The sequence below is a fragment of the Macrobrachium rosenbergii genome, chromosome 42, assembly GCF_040412425.1.
Source record: "Macrobrachium rosenbergii isolate ZJJX-2024 chromosome 42, ASM4041242v1, whole genome shotgun sequence".
In the NCBI taxonomy this organism is placed as follows: Eukaryota; Metazoa; Arthropoda; class Malacostraca; order Decapoda; family Palaemonidae; genus Macrobrachium; species Macrobrachium rosenbergii.
Genome location: NC_089782.1, coordinates 45,668,822 through 45,686,321, shown reverse-complemented (window position 1 = coordinate 45,686,321; position 17,500 = coordinate 45,668,822). Strand labels below are relative to the sequence as shown.

General features: G+C 37.7%; 1 protein-coding gene across 10 annotated transcripts in view; it reads right to left on the bottom strand.

Annotated features, from left to right (window-relative positions):
• The window catches only part of LOC136828384 (paired box protein Pax-6-like), a 223,705-nt gene that overhangs the window by 25,726 nt on the left and 180,479 nt on the right, over positions 1 to 17,500 (bottom strand). For 5 of the 10 annotated variants that reach the window (XM_067086381.1, XM_067086378.1, XM_067086380.1 and 2 more), the window contains 3 exons: positions 12,374 to 12,538; positions 10,331 to 10,412; positions 9,630 to 9,860 (listed from right to left, as the gene is read on the bottom strand). In XM_067086381.1, the coding sequence (XP_066942482.1) occupies positions 9,630 to 9,860; positions 10,331 to 10,412; positions 12,374 to 12,538 (478 nt within the window). Of the gene's footprint in view, positions 1 to 9,629; positions 9,861 to 10,329; positions 10,413 to 12,373; positions 12,539 to 17,500 lie in introns of all 10 variants that reach the window. The other 5 variants (XM_067086387.1, XM_067086379.1, XM_067086386.1 and 2 more) reach the window with 1 other exon arrangement.

Genomic DNA, 17,500 nt, shown 5'->3' with positions numbered 1-17,500 from the left:
TGTGTGTGTGTGTGTGTGTGTGTATGTGTATGTGTAAGGGTGAGGTTATTTATCTCGTGTAAACTGATCAAGAACATCATCAATATCGTCACCCAAACAGATATTTAAAGGGTGGTTGCAGATGCTGAGTTTTACCTCTAAAGTAATTAATATCCACGGAAATAAAAAAGATGAAGATTGACCCTTTTGTAACCGCTTCTGTTATTCCGAGCCAATATTGATGTTAGCTGAGCAGTTGAGCAAACATCCAAAGGATTAGATAAAGCCCTCAAGTGCTGGGAAGGCTGGAGGTGTTGAGTAGAATAAGGTCGCTTTCCTTTCTGGTATTACCGATGTCTCGATCTTATCAGAGATGAGTGCTGGAGTTTTAAGGCTTTGAGATGAGTAGTATATATTATATATACTCGTATATATATATATATATATATATATATATATATATATATATATATATATATATATATATATATATATATATATATATATATATATATATATATATATATAGGAAAGCTACAGATTTTCTTGCCTAAAATGATAATGTCTTTCTGGTTAAATGGCTAACATTTTGAATTTTACGAAGATGATTAAGTTGCAATAAAGTTAAATTTTTCTAAAAATATAATAATGATGGTAAATTTTTGCTTCCATTTTGTAAATGATGGTTTGTTGGAATTCCATCAATATTTAAACTTTTCTTCATTTCTCCACTGACTGATTTTTTATTTCCATATAATTTTCAGTTTTCTTCACCCACAGTTTTGCCTTTCATTCTTAGGCCGTCATAGAAGTCAGATCTCTAATGCAATTTAAGGCTTACCGAACCGCAGGGAGACCTTGGAACGCAAGGCAGCTTTCGTTGAAACGAAGATTTGGACTGAAGATCGAGAAAGGAAAATTCTCTTTGGTCTTTGAGCAAATCGCAAAAAAAGTTGCCAAGAAACACCAATCTCAGATTAATGCAACAGATATTAGAAAGAATAAATGCAAAGGGCAGTTGCCACAAAGCATGTTGATGAATAAAACTTGTAAACTTGACCATGCGGATGGTAGACTTTACATCTTCAAAGCAAACTAGACGACAAAGTCGATGAAAGTTGTCATCGCAGATTAACAATTTTGACTAATACAATGGGAAGCTGATTCCCAATGTTTTCCCACAACTCTTGTAACCTTCTATCCTCTGAGAGGCGATCTTTTACAGCCTTCGGAGTTGAAAACACCATTCGTTTGCCCTACGCTCTAAATTTCTTGTTTTTTCGGGCCTGGGCTACATTAGGACATTGGGTTGCGTGAGTGTAAACACGCCTATGTTATCAACAGGTTAATGGAGTAGGCCTTTTGTTGACAGCTAATGAAAATTGAATAGATGTAAATTGTAGTGTTGTGCAGTAACTGAGCCGTGTTTCAGAGAGCAAGTAAATGAAAATTGAGAATTTAATGAAAATATGCATTATGTGTAATGTATAATTAATAATTTGTTGAGTGGGAATGTTTAATATGAGCCATAAGATCTTAGAATTTGTGCTTTTATACCTACAGGCAAGGCGTACCTGACAGAAAAATATAAACGTCTTACCGTAAAGTCCTCTCTCTCTCTCTCTCTCTCTCTCTCTCTCTCTCTCTCTCTCTCTCTCTCTCTCTTCCCCCTTCTATTGTCTTGCTAAATGCCATTCACTTCCCCGATCGATACAGAAGCTGTGGATTATTAGCTGCTAATAGCGCAGGGGTTAGTGAACACTTAATTGGCTGGACCGACCTCCTCTCCCATACCCTCGCTATCCCCTCACCTTATGGCCTCCTCTCCCCTCTACCTCCTCCTTCTCCTCATCCTCCCCCTCCTCCTCCTCCTACTCCTGCTCCTCCGTTAAGTGGCCAGCATCATCATCATCCTTTAACTTCCCCCCTACCCCCTTCGCTCACCCTACCACCTCCACCCCCACCCGTACCTGCTGCTAAGTGGTGGCACGGGTGACGGCTTCCAAGGGACTTGTGTATTCAGATAGAAGAGCCTCCCCTCTCCCTCTCTCTCACTACCCGTCTGTGTTTGTGTTTTGAGGCTTTCATTTTGCACACTATATATATATATATATATATATATATATATATATATATATATATATATATATATATATATATATATATATATATATATATATGCATACATTTGAGCATGCATCTATTCATTCTTCAGTCTGTATTAAGGTGTATAGACTACAAATACACACTCACACACACTAGAGAGAGAGAGAAAAAGAGAGATAGAGAGAGAGAGAGAGAGAGGGGGGGGGAACGGGAGCGAGCAACTGCAAATATGCTTAAAATTAAGCTTTCAAGAATCATCTTGCCGCTAAGAAGAGCTGCAGTTGATTTTCAGAGGTGTGATGAATAACTGCAATATTCGCTGGATATTCACCCCGTTCATAATTTATTCAACCACGAATAGTCTTCTTGATTAATGAAATTTTTATGTCTTTCAACTCCCGAATTATGGAAAATGATTTATGAATAATATGCATGTGCACGCGCAGACAGAAAAGGCAGTATAAAAATCAAATTCTTCAACAATTCTGTAACTTGATACATAGAGCCATTATCTCATTTTCCTGCCAAGCGCCTTTGCTCCACTGTGAAGGTAATTTCTAAACCGTTGCTTCAAGTGATGAGGTTGTAGCAGTCTCACATCCCCGCACCTTTTCTTCCTTAAAGGAAGAGTCACATCTCAAACCTTGACCTTGGTATTTTCTCATCCCAGGCGAGAGTCGATTTGCCGTATCTTGGAACCTGGAGCCCACCAGGCTGCTACCGACTCGGCCTTGGGAGGCGTTACTTTAAATGCGAGGAATGGCATTAAGCTTTCAAGTGGGTCTTGCTGTTACTGCCATTATTATTATGAATGCCGTTGTTGTTTTCTCACTCATTATATTATGTATATATATTTTTTGTCTTTTGTCATTTGTCTTTATCTTTACTGGCTTATTATCGGTTCTCATCTGGGGAGAATACTTAAGATGGGGTCATTATAAGCCATTTCATCTAAACAAAACAATACGAACAGTGCCATGCAGAGACAGAGAGAGAGAGGGAGAGAGTGTGTGTGTCAGGTAGTGACGGCAGTGACGGGGTGCAGTTTCGGATGTAGGTCCTTGAAAGTGAAATAGCACAGAGAGAGAGAGAGAGAGAGAGAGAGAGAGAGAGAGAGAGAGAGAGAGAGAATTTACCCATTATCACTGATTGCTCTTTAGGATCTTCCCTACTTCCTCCCCACCCGCTCTCCAAGTCCCTTCCCTGTGTGACTTCCTTCTCGACCCATCATCGCCTTATGTCTACCTTACTCCCCCTCACCCCCACCCCCATTTCCCTCACGCCTCCTCCCCTCTCTCTCCCCCTTATATCTCATCATCGTTGAATGTTCAAATAGATTTTTCATTATTTGCTCTGCATTTTTCGGTGTTTTGAGATTTTAATTGACATTTTTCCATGTTGAAGACTTTTCTCTCTTCCTTTCTTCATTTTTATGAGCTACCTTCACGCTTAATTGGGCTACACTTGGAATAATTAATTTTCAAATTTTTGCAGTCATTATTATTATTATTATTATTATTATTATTATTATTATTATTATTATTATTATTTCTGAGGTTACAATTGTAGTGGAATTTCAGATTTATGATTGTAAATCATATTTCCTCTTTTGATACAGACTGAAATTTAAACAGTTTGAATTACATACAAAAGGTACATCACAAGATCTTGTATAATCAAGCTTTTACTTGTAGTATGAATTTTGAAATCAAATGATTGCATTTGGTTTTCGACTTCATTGAGAGAAGAGATTCAAGAAATTTTGATTATATACTGCGTATCTTGTTTTTATTGGTTACTACATTAATAGTAAATAATGACGGAGATAAAAAAAAAGTAAGTATGCTTTGGGTTAGGGTTTTGATAACATTGAATAATAATCACCTAATTTAATGGCTTTCTATAACGATCGACGGTTCAAGTATTGAGATGTACTCTGAATTTTTGTTTTAGAAAAATTTTCGTCTGGGACAATTTCTTCAAGAATTTCCTTTAGAGGTTAACCTTCCAAATTTTTATATAGGAATTTTATAACAATGAAAATCCTAGGTATAATGGCATTTAAGATAGTGTTCATATCTTAGGAAAACTGGTGTTATTGTCATGTATCTTTTAATTCATTTAGAATGGTGTCCATAAAGGGCAGTTTTGGTAATAATTTATTGAGTGTGAATGCTAAATGCATATCCAGTCGATTTGTTTATTGAAATCATCCTCTGGCTCTCCATATCAAGATAATACAGGTAACAGTCTCTTAAAACACGGACACTATAATATACTATATATGTGTATATATATATATATATATATATATATATATATATATATATATATATATATATATATATATATACATATGTATTCTTATACATATATATCTATATATATATATATATATATACATATATCTCTATACATATGTATACATATATATATCTTTATATATATATATATATATATATATATATATTATATATATATATATATATATATATATATATATATATATATATATATATATATAAGATATATATATATATTTTTTTTAAGATTCTTCACTAAAGACTTTTTAAGATTCTTCGCTAACAAATATTTCTGTAGGCTTATTAAACAGAATGTCAGTTTCATTTGAACCGAACTCTCATTTAAATTGCCGCCTGATAATTTAAAATAATTCATTCATTCATTTAAATTGTATTCGAAACTTCCTCCAAAACATTGCAGTTAAAGCGTTGACATTTTCTCGGAACGCATCACTGGGACACAAAATCAAGACGCCTAAATGTGCTTGTATGTTGTCTGCGTGCCTCCCGGTATTTTGATCAAAGGAAAAAGAAAGGACAATAGTAATACGATTTCTCTCTCCCGTCTTTTTAGTCGAATAGAACAAGGACTTTTTACAATGGAAAAAACATCGAAGGGATGCGGAAACAATATTCGTTAGGTAATTGTTGGTACTTCAGTTAAGAGTTCCGTGAACTTATGGCTTTTTTTGTCGAGAGAGAGAGAGAGAGAGAGAGAGAGAGAGAATCTGTTTTGTATTTCAAGGCAAGTTTGTTCTTCGCGTTGTAGCTGAAAGGTCAAAGGTGAGATAAACTTTCGAATGAATAAGTGCAGTAACTGCGTCATCCTCTAATCGCCCGAGAAGAAATACGGGAAGAAGAGGAGTTTCCGAGAGACTGGAAGCAGAAGCAGACGAACATTTAGACATATGTTCAAGTAGGACGTTAACATGGGGCGACCCCCGCCAGGAAGGCTAATCATGTTCTTGAATGAAACTTCGGCTTCAAAAGCCATTGAAAGTTAATAGCTTAAACAGTGTTGCCAGCTAAGTGTCGAGTGTTTCCTTCGCTGGAGGACACTGGTGGGGTGAAAGTTCCCAGTCGAGTTTGTGCTGGCAAGACTTTGCAGTTGTCCAGTTCTTGTTTTAGTTTGTGATACCATCTTCGATGGGTAGCTTACTTGCAGGGAAATATAATAGACTGTTAAAGGGAGAGAAGGGAAGGGGTTGGGGTTTGCAAGAGGGTGTCCTTGTTAGTAGGGACCCATATATCATGAGATGTGTTTATTCGTCCTTATAACATTATTTCGTCTTGCCATCGAGAGAAGAGATATTCGTACTGAGCGAATATACCCATTGAAATATAATTATTCATGGATTAATTTAATGAAATATAACTTGCCGATATACCAGGGAAGGTCATTGCCATGAAGCTCCAAGTCACCAATGTTTCTTTGACAGCCAAAGGCGAGTTTGTGATACCATTATCTCCTTACAGTTTCTACTGTATCGGAGATAAGCTTCAATGCGTTCACCTAATTGCCTACCCAGATATCCTATGGAACTTCCTTCTGTTATGACTAAAAGAAAGGCACTTAAAAGAATAGATTTGCAGTTCTATCAATGCAAAATGCAATGGATTTTGTGAAAATACCTGAGTTAAGAAATACCATGGCACGAAATTATTAAAGTTCTCGAGATATACAGCTAAATAGGGGGGTGAGTTATCAGACGAGAGAGAGAGAGAGAGAGAGAGAGAGAGAGAGAGAGAGAGAGAGAGAGAGAGAGAGAGAGAGAGAAATGACAACACTGATTAACTCTCGAAAGAGACAGTCACCGTACGTAGGGAGCCAACTGTCGTCATTGTGTGTCAGACGTGAGGGCGGATTTGTCTGGTGATGTGGTGCCTGTTGTAAGGTTTCTGATCTGACTGACTTTGATCCTAAATCTGTTGAAAAGACAATCGGAGAGGATCAGCTTGAATTGGGAAGCCCTACCTTTAGATTGTTTAATGCCACGGCAATCGCTCTTACGTACTTACTTTGCCGTTTTATATGAAGATTACATGCACTTGCGCCCGTAGGGGGCTATTGCCGTCAGTGCACCTCACGCGGTGCACTGTAGGCATTATACTAAAGGTTCTTTGCGTTGTCCCTTCGGCAGCTAGCTGCAACCCGTTTCATTCCTTTTACTGTACGTCCATTTATATTCTCTCTCTTCCACCTTGCTATCCACCCTCTTCTAGCATTTGTTCCACAGTGCAACTGCGAGTTTTTCCTTCTGTTACACCTTCAAGGCTTTCTACTCTCAATTTTCCTTTCAGCGCTGAATGACCTCATAGGTCCCAGTACTTGGCCTTTGGCCCTAATTCCATATTCCACTCCGCATGCACTTGCCATATGTTTGTTCTACCATTTTTCGTCAGTTTGCGGTACTGTATTTTTATACTTCATAGCTTTGATTCCTTTAGTCTACGACTAATACTATGCATGTTGGTTTCATTTTGCTTAGGTTATGAAAATGTTTTCAGACTATAAACCACTTTGGTGTTGACTTTCACTCATACTGTGCGTCTCCTTCACCTATATTTTATTATTTGACGTTTATTAATCTGTAGTTTGGGGAGTTCTATGAGTAAAAATCGCTGGGTGCTTATGGGGAAATCCACATTACCTACAAAGGAAAGTTGATTTGAAAATGAAGCATTTGTAGACGTATCCAACATACATGCATGTGGAATGTAAGTAAATTCAAGTTAGAAGAAACGTGTTTGCCGCCATACATCACACCCAATAGACCAGAAAAGCCAAAAAATGCTTTTGACTTCCCTGGCTTTTAATCCCATTAGACCATTATTTCAGAAGTGAGATGAAGGGGCTTAACCCTGTGTTTCAACTTATGAAAAGGGAAAGAATTTTTTTGTGCACTTGTTATGATTCCGTAGCCGTTCATGAAGCACCTGAAGCCGATCGGATAACGTTGACGCCACATTTGTGTTTCTCCTTTTGGTTTAAAGAAGCAGATGATGTTCGTTATCTTTCTCCTTGGGGGGAGACGTTTGTTTCAACGCTTGTGTTCCTGCCTTGTACTTATCATATATAATTCCCTTTTGGGTGTAAGATATTTCCAAGGTAAAGTAAATTTGATTTTAAAGAGTATTTTTCACTCAGTATTTGTGAATATAAAAAAGTAACGTGCATTAGACACAATAGAGAGAGAGAGAGAGAGAGAGAGAGAGAGAGAGAGAGAGAGAGAGAGAGAGAGAGAGAGAGAGAGAGTACGTGCGTGCAAATATTTATTATATATTTTTTCAAGGCCTCTGACTCATGACTGTTATCTTACTGTCATGAGATAGATAATCGCACCTTAATTCCTGCATTTTACATTTTTTTCTCAAGTTGATGATACGATTTACTTTCACCCATTTGGAGGAGGAGAGAAAAAAGGATTTATGAGAAAGATTATCCGTGAAGGAGACTGAGACCGGGGTGGGAGAGGTAGGGTAGGGGCGGGGGGCGCTTTCTATGGGCATAGAAGGAACTCTTTCATTTATGCCTTCGTCTTTCCTTCTTTCATTATCGAGATCTGATCTCTGAACCAGCATCGGCATCCCTTTGATCTTCCTTTTGATGCGAGGGCCTCGCCATGCTTTAAGACTGATCATTTCCCCCATCAAATGGAGAATGAAAGGCCCACAAGGATCCTTCACCACGGCGGAGGGAGAATGGTCGAGGTGGATATTTTTTTTTTTTTTTTTTTTACTTTTTTAAGAGACGCCTGTCGTTGGTCCTCCATTCCCAAAAGGGAGAGGCCTACTACAAAACTCCTGAGGGGCCTAATTAACAAGATAAATAATTACTGACTTGAGTTTCCGGTAATTGTTGGCACTGCTAGTGGGGAGGGAGGTAATTAGCAAATAAATATTATGGGCGGATTTAAGACGATGGGGGATTTGAGGTATGAAAATATATATATGAAAAATGACATTTCACATTCTTCTGTCCGTTGTTTAACAATGATTGTTAAATATCGCATTTTATTTTTATTAGTTTCCATCTTATTACTACAGTTAAACATTATATGGAGAAATAACAGTTCTATGCACAAGTAAGTCATGTGGACGTTTTCCTATACAATCATTTCTCCAAGGCTGTTTTAAAACTGTGCTGAAGCCAAAGAATTGAAGGGCAGGTGTTCCCTGGTTGTTTAAATCCTAATCGGATGCCTTTTAGTTTTCTGTAAAAGAAAACAGTTTAGATGGCTTTGTCTGTCTGTCCACCCTGAGAACTTAAAAACTACAGAGGCTAGAGGGCTGCAAATTGATATGTTGATCATCCACCCCCCAATCATCAAATATAGCAAATTGTAGGCCTCTAGCCTCAGTAGTTTTTATTTTATTTAAGGTTAAGGTTAGCCATGATCGTGCGTCTGGCAGCGCTTTCCGGAGACGTCGCCGACGCACCTTCACTCGACCGTATCTGGGGAGCAACTGAGCTTAGCTGAGTATTTCATATAGCATTATACCCTGTACAGAAAACTTGATTCCGCCGAAGAAACTTCGGCGCATATTTTACTTGTTTAATCTTGGAAACATTGATAATAAATCATGACATCTAAATTGTTAGCTGTTTTGTTGCTTGAGATGGTCTTATTGTTTTGCTGAGAGATTGACAGGCTTTTTGTTTCACTGTTAAAAGAATAAAGCTACCTTCCTTTCTTTCACCTGGAAGACAAAGTCCTGTAGTAATAATCTTTTTACCCTTTCAGTATTTAGTGACCTGTAAGGCTCTGTTTTTACTACAGTTTTTTTTATATTAAAAGGTTCACTTAAAATATACAGAAGGAATATTTTCTGAGGATTACACCTAAGGCTTTTTATGGTGACATAAGTGTGATGGATGATTCCATTAAGGTCGGCCTTGATGCAGATCTAATATGAGGAGGTTGCAGGGGGGAGTTCTCCTGAAATTTCTGGAACTGATGACCCTAATTAGCCCATTCAGTTTTAGTGGTTATCTGGAAAAGGTTGGCATGGAAAAGTGGATGAAACCATGCAAACTGAGCAGCTGTATGTATACAGATCGCGAAAGAGTGTCGTACTTGAAGATAATGAAGAGGGTAGTGAGTAACCTCTTTCAGTTCTGCGAAACCTATTGATGTCCATAGAGTACCTTGAAGAGAGAGAGAGAGAGAGAGAGAGAGAGAGAGAGAGAGAGAGAGAGAGAGAAGAGAGAGAAAAAAGAATGCAGTGCACAGATCTTACCTGTAGGTATCCGTCATAGTCCCAATAGGCTGCGGTATGGAGGGGTACATGGAGTTGAACCCAGACTGGAGCGGTAATCTTGAAGCTGCAGCCGCTGCACTGTTGGCCATTCCGACGCCCACGCCCACGCCAACTCCGACGCCCACTTGGTCCACGGAGCGGCGTTGGTTTCTGAGCTTCTCCTCCCGGCGCCACTTAGCTCGTCGATTGCTGAACCAGACCTGCACCGACAGTAGGATGAAGAAATAACCCGTTGATGCAACGCTAGGCCGACCCCCAACATGCATACATACATACGCACATACATACACGCACGTGCACCTGGGACATGCGCACATGCGTAGTCGTTATACAGTTCACAAGTACTTTGTGTGCGTCGTAAAGATCTGTATTCCTATCATCGATTCCAAAATATCGTCAAGAAATTTGTAACACTGTATTTTGCTTTTTTGTTACACATCTTCATCTATTGCTAATAATGAAGTGAAATTATGAAAATAACGATTAATTGAGAGTACTTTTTTTAATGCTAATAATGAAGTGAAATTATGAAAATAACGGTTAACTGAGAGTAAATTATTTTTAATGTAACAACATATAAATGTAATTCATCGTTTCTCTTTTATTAATCTTGACTTGCAACTCCATTATTTAGACACAAAATTTTTAGAACGAGTAATAATCTATGCCTTCCCCCTACCTGTATCCGAGCCTCTGGTAGGCCTATTTTCTCCGCCAGTCTTTCTCTTGCGAACACGTCGGGGTAGTGCGTCCTTTCGAACTCTGAAAAATAAATTATATACATATAAATAAAAAGACTGTAAAGAAAATCTTTCATAATAATTAATAAAAGAAAACTGATAACTGATAAATGTGAAGTATATGTTTTTATTAAGCAGTTCCACAATCATAGTTACCTTTCACGAAGAAAAAACAAAACTGCTTATATATTAGAAATATGCAAGGCTAGAATATGAAATGAAATGCGACAACCTTTCACTATTAAAGAAAAATAGTTATTGATAAGGAATGAAATAGAGATATTCAAATAAAATGCGTGGAAAACTTGAAAATATCTTTCATAGCGTAACCCAAGCTTCGGAATTTACGTTGGGCATGTTCGAAGAATGTAGTTTTGGTGTAACCTTTTGAAGCCATGTCGATAATCTGCTTAATAGTTCGGCATTTTAAATATCCTCTTAATAGTCGATAAGATAGTACGACTATAAATAGTCCAATAATAGCCAATAACAAGCTCATGCTTTTAAATAACAGAAAAGATTGCTTGCATGCAAAAAGCTCTTAAGATTGCAGGCCTATAAAAATAGCTCTTTAATATAAGCCCTCAAGTGGTGCACTGTGGACATTACTGAAGGGTCTTTGCAGCGTTCCGTCGTCCCCTAACTGCAACCTCTTTCATTCCTTTTACTGCACCTCCGTTCATATTCTCTTTCTTTCATGTGACTTTCAACCCTCTCTTAACAATTGTTTCATAGTGCAACTGCGAGGTTTTCCTCCTGTTACACCTTTCAGACCTTCTTATTATCAGTTTCTCCTTCAGCGCTGAATGACCTCATAGATCCCAGCGCTAGGTCTTTGGCCTAAATTCTATATTCTATCCTGTTCTGTAAATAGTTCCTTAACAGCAGTAAGACTTCAAGCCTACAGATAGCTCCTTAACAGCGATGAGATTCCAGGGACATATATTTAGGTACTTCACAACATTACCATTTCTTGGTTGAGTTATCTAAGATAACTGTGATGTGGAGGGTTCTGGTGCTAGCGGCAATGTGCCACGGAGTTGTCCGAAAGCTAGTTAAATTTCATATCTAGAGAAGCTTTTCAGTTATTTTTAGAATTTGTAAGAGTAATTATCTCTTGTTCCGGTATTCATGCATTCGGGTTACAGGCGATGACGCAGTAGTATGGGTACATTTAGTTAAATTACGTTTATATATATATATATATATATATATATATATATATATATATATATATATATATATATACTATATATATATATGTTATATATGTTACAGTCAACATGCGTAATCAGTCATTACGCGTAATGACTGAAATTTCAGTCATCACGCGTAATGCACTTAGGGTACATTTGATCCCCCAGGAGCTAGTACTAAACACGGCGAAACAGTGAGTCACCTACACTGTTTCGCCGGGTTTAGTACTAGTCCCTGGGGTCAAATGTATTTCGCCGTGTTTAGTACTAGCTCCTGGGGATCAAATGTCCCTAAGTGCATTACGCGTGATGACTGAAATTTCAGTCATTACGCGTAATGACTGATTACGCTTGTTGACTGTAATATATATATATATACATATATGAATATATATAATATATATATATATATATATATATATATATATATATATATATATATATATATAATATATATATAATATACATATAACGTCATTAACTAAATGTGCCTATACTATATCCGTCATATATGCAATGAATATATATATATATATATATATATATATATATATATATATATATATATATATATATATATATATATATACACACATTTATATTCATCTTAAATAATAAAATAGGACCTCGGTGAGTAATAATCTCACACCTCCCAGGTGGCGAGAGTCGATTCTCTCTCTCTCTCTCTCTCTCTCTCTCTCTCTCTCTCTCTCTCTCTCTCTCTCTCTCTCTCTCTCTCTCTGCGTGCTTGTGCGTATGTGTGTACCATGTAAACTAAGTGTGTTACCTTTTTCTAAAGCGTCTATTTGTTCGTTGGTGAAGGATGTCCTGTTTCTCTGAAGTTTCCTCTTGAGCCGGAGTCTGAGTTGGGAGTCTTCGTCTGTGCTGCTGTTGTGTTCGCTGTTTCCGTCGCTGGTTACTTCGTTGTTATTGTCCGATGGGGAGAACAACCCTGTGGTTGGGGGAAAGAAAAAAAGAGGATTAGTCGTCTTGAAGTGATAAACTTGAGTGTTGCATTCAGCGTAGTGACAGGGTTACGCACTATAGAAATGCAGAAGAGGATTGCTTATTTTATATAATTTTTTTTTCTTTTGATTCTCCTAGTGAAAGATTTTTGTCTTTTCATAACGGGGTGATATATTGTTACTCCTAGCACGATTTAGCTCCACTAAATAGGTTTTTTAAGTTGAGACAGGGAATTCTGAGTACTGCTGTCAGCCAATTTATAACGATTTTAGTAAGCAACCAGAATCTCTTTTGATTTATTTGCCCCTATATCGCAGTTATAATCATTCCAGTTTTGATCCCCATGTTTTAGTCACGCGTGATTGTGACCACTGTTGTTCATACGTACATGTTTTTATTAATGTCATAAGACGAATTCCCCTTCGTTTTAGCGAGGCTCTCTTAAAAGATCTCTACAAATGAAGTTAATGTTTCGTTTCTTCACGCATCTTATCAACAGTAGACTGCGGCGGTTCCAAAATTACCACCTTACGCTCGTCCCCAGAAACACGTCTCTGAAAGCTGCTGACTGGGAGTCTCCTCGTCGAACTTTTTCATCTACAGTCTCGCTCCTCTCCCTCCCGCCCTCCCTCCCCTGATGCCCTCCCGAATATTATGCTCGTGCAGAAATTGCTCCCCCCCAAAACAATATGAAGCTGAGCAGCAGCAGCCGAGGCAACTTTGGCTAGGCAAAAATTCGTGAGCATGCTGATGCAAGCCGGGGCAAGTTTAAATGAGGGAGCGAGACTTGTAAAATGCCTGTACCGCAACTTGCTACAAAAGTCTCGTGAAGTATTACCGCGGCGAGGATGAAGGAGGAGAGGGAGGAAAAAGGAGACGACGAGGGTATAAGAAGAGAAGCGGAAGGGAATGAAGGAATTGTTCTTATTTTTTTTTCTTTTGGGTAAAAACGAAAAAAAATAAAAAGAGGTCACTAAAGAGGATGGCACCGGATGAGAAACCCCCATTCCTGGCAGGGTCTTAGATAAAGGAGACGCAGAATAATGTGATGAAGTTATGGATTGTAAGCAGAGAGAGAGAGAGAGAAAGAGAAACGACGAAATATAACTCAATTCCTTCAACTTTCATCCCCTATTAGCACCGCCTTCCCCTTCCCCTTCCCCGTCTCCTTCCGAAAATAGGCGAAAGAAAGAGGCCAAACGACTGAAGTTGGTTGCTGCAGAAGAGCAAATCTCGGCGAAGCTTCAATGGGTTTTTGTTGTTACCGGGAAAGTCTCGGGAATTTTTGTGAATTGAGTAAATGACGAGACGGACCGAGACTTTTTCCCCCCTCTTTCGTTTCTTTAACCTTGAAAGAATTCTGGTTTTAGCAAGAAATTGAGTGATAAGTTTTTATGGTGGCTTGTTAATTTGACTCTCCATTGTCCCAACTTATGGCCGATGCCACGTGAATTTTAGATTTTTCATAGACTTTATTACTTCACTTCCCAGAGAGTTTTTTATGATAGCCTTTCTGAGCGTCCAGGTCTTTGGAGAGACTATGGCAAGATAGTATGATATACATATTTATCATACATAATTAAATGGATATTATAAATATGCAATTTTTAAAAGGGTTTGTGCGTACATAACTACTTTAGACTCACAGAAACCTTTACCCTACTCTTTAAAACGGTACGTGTTTCCACATACTTTTTTCCTAAAAAAAAAAGGGTCCACATTTTGACATCTGTCGTCCAGTCCAGGGCCAGCCTCTGTCATTACAGGCCGCTATGGAAGAGTGGGCAATGCTGGTATATTGGCCTTCTATTCTGGACGGTACGTAATGTCCTTAGAGCCAAGACTTGCCGTCTCGACCCTTTTTTTTTTTTACATTACCGTTACTTGTGTCGGTAAGAGTACGCAGATTTTATATATATATATATATATATATATATATATATATATATATATATATATATATATGTATGTATATATATATATATATATACATATATATATATATATATATATATATATATATATATATATATATATATATATATATATATATATATATATATATATATATATATATATTAGTCGCTAAAGAATATACTATGAAACAAGCGTGCTGATGTATAGTAATCAAATTACGAGAGAGAGAGAGAAATTTACATCCATATGAAGAGTTAACCCGAAGTGGCATGGTGGAGGGTGGTAGCGGGTTTGGGGGGAGCTGGAACTCTTCCGTTGAAGAGGCGAGCGCTATTAACTTTTAATATGTGGTTGTTACAGTTCTATCAGCGTGGAGTGCCCTTGTGTTATTAGAGTCGAGGGCCCTTGGACTTCCCCGTGCCCCTTGTGGGGTTTCATATCCTCCCGAGGGGACGGGGCGTTATAGAGGTCCTCGCGTAACTGTTAACTTCGGTTCGGGATGGCTAAACGGTTTTTAAACGGTGAGAGGGCCGGCGGGACCCTACCCTCAGTATGACGTGATTTTGATCTTGATTGTCCTGTCTTTTCTCTTGTTATTGGTGCGTGTGTCTGCTTGATTAACATGAGTACTAATTAGCAGGTTGTTGACATATTTTATTTTTTTATCTGTGTCTGTGTAGTTAACGTTTATTCTGTTATTAACGGGTTGCTCACATATGTCATATCGTTCTTTATACGTTTTAACTGCGACTGTACCCATTATTATTATTATTATTATTATTATTATTATTATTATTATTATTATTATTATTATTATTATTATTATTATTATTATTGCTCTCTAGGCTTTTCGTGTGTTCTGTTGTTAATCATTAGGTATTATAAGCGTTGCAGATGTTTCTCTTATTAATTGTTGTGCCTGAAAGTTGATGGTTATTATTGATATTTTACTGATCTGTTACTTGAGAATTTGACATTTTCATACTGGAACATATTTATATATATATATATATATATATATATATATATATATATATATATATATATATATATATATATATATATATGATATATATATTGACAGTGACGTTTATATAATTACAAGATGTGTGATAGACAGTCTTATTCTCTGTATGCCGGCATGAAATAGTCAAGTAAATGAAATTTTTTACTTGAGAACGACAGCATATGTTTAGTCTTGCGATTTAGAGGTTAAAATTACCATAGCTAACAGCCTCGCGGCGGTATAACCTTTTTCATATTTGTTTCTCAAGACACAGAAAGACCAAAAGGGTCCAGCGTTATGTGGCGGCATATTATTCGTTTTCCAATAAATGACTTTGAAAAGCAATTTGTTGTGATGTCTTGCCATAAGAGCTTATAAGCCAAATGTCGAATACCAGCTAGGATGAAAGAGGGCCGTTAAGCGTATGTTTAACGCAGCCCCTTCCCTTGACAGTAGATAAATAAGTCAATAGAATAGGAGCCTTACTCTCTAGTGAAACGAGCCTTGGTGATCTGATGGAAGCGTCAAGGGGTCACAGTGAGGCCCAGAAGCCAACACACCGTACGTAAGACAGGCTAACCTCATTGCAGGCAAGCTGCATTAGCGAAAATGGACCGAGCAGCTTCCCTACAAAGGCGAAAAGGTCATATCCTCTTTAAAGTCCGAAACAACCGCCCATTGTTGTGCTAATTCCCTGCTTAGGTCCTCTTCCTCCGCCGAGGCTGAGTGTACGTGTGTGTGTGTGTGTGTGTGTGTGTGTGTGTTGTGTTTTACGTACCTGGTCAACTGAATAAATCCAGCAGATATTTTTGTCACCTGGATCAGTCGATTGAGGTTTGGTCGTGCGGAGGCTTAAACTGCTTTCCTGTTTGTTCTAGGAGTGTTCGTGTATTCGTGTATTCGTGCTTCTCCAGTTATGCTTTTATACGACGGATAACTGTTCATTTATTTATAGATAAATTTATTCGCACCTGTATTATGTATATACAGTGATGAATAATTTTCTTTGTAGGCTTTGCCTGCCTCTCGGTATGTTTACTTGTGAAATTCCCACCTGTTTAGCCTAATTCATGCTTGTTTATAATAGTGTCTTATCATTTTATGTGATTTGATGCTTCTTACTTCTGGTTGGAAATTTGTTTCTGGTTACTGTTCAGCACGTTACTATTGCTTGTGTTAGCACAAAGCTTCAAATTATTCTTTCCTATTTCCACAATGACCTCATGATTTTAGTTATTCCGAGAGAGAGAGAGAGAGAGAGAGAGAGAGAGAGAGAGAGAGAGAGAGAGAGAATTCTTTTGGGCTATTTTTAATAATTTCTTAAAGGAGAGACAGAGGATTAATGTATTTTCCATGAACTTGAATGTGTTTATTTTTTAAGAAACAGGAAGGAAAAAAACCGAGGATTTTTCTTATATACTCCTCCCTTGTTCTCCTTCTCGTTTCTAAGACCCATCCTAACTTCCTTTCATATCTCGGGGAGCTCCCCTGTGACGCACAAAATTCCTTGAAATGTTCAAGGCAAAATAAGGTAAAAAAAAAATAAATAAAAGATGACAGCCTTTTTCTGAACATGTTTCATGCAAACTCTCCTCTCTCTGTTATATGGGAGACCCCTGTAAAATTATGTTTTGAATGTTTAGTTTTAAGTGAGGGCTGAATTGTTGTGCTATTATGTTATGAACGGAGCTTCCCCCCCCTTTTATTTTTCTCTTTGCTTATGTCCGCTTTTGCTAGTAATTTTGCTTCTCCTCAACCTCGCAGCGTAATACGTGTCACGTAAAGTATGCCACCCGAAAGGGGGGAGGTCGGGTGTGTTCATATAGCTTTTTCCTCCGTCTTCCTTTTCGAAGAATCTACGTTTCGTGATTTTTTTTTAATTTCTGTCTGATTATTATTATTATTTTTTTTTAATTCTGTCAGATGCATAATCTCTTCCCGGAAGTCGTCAGCTTCGCATTGCGTAAGGCATCGCTTTCCATACGGGGTATTCTTCGCTAATATCCTTACCTACAACCATTCAGG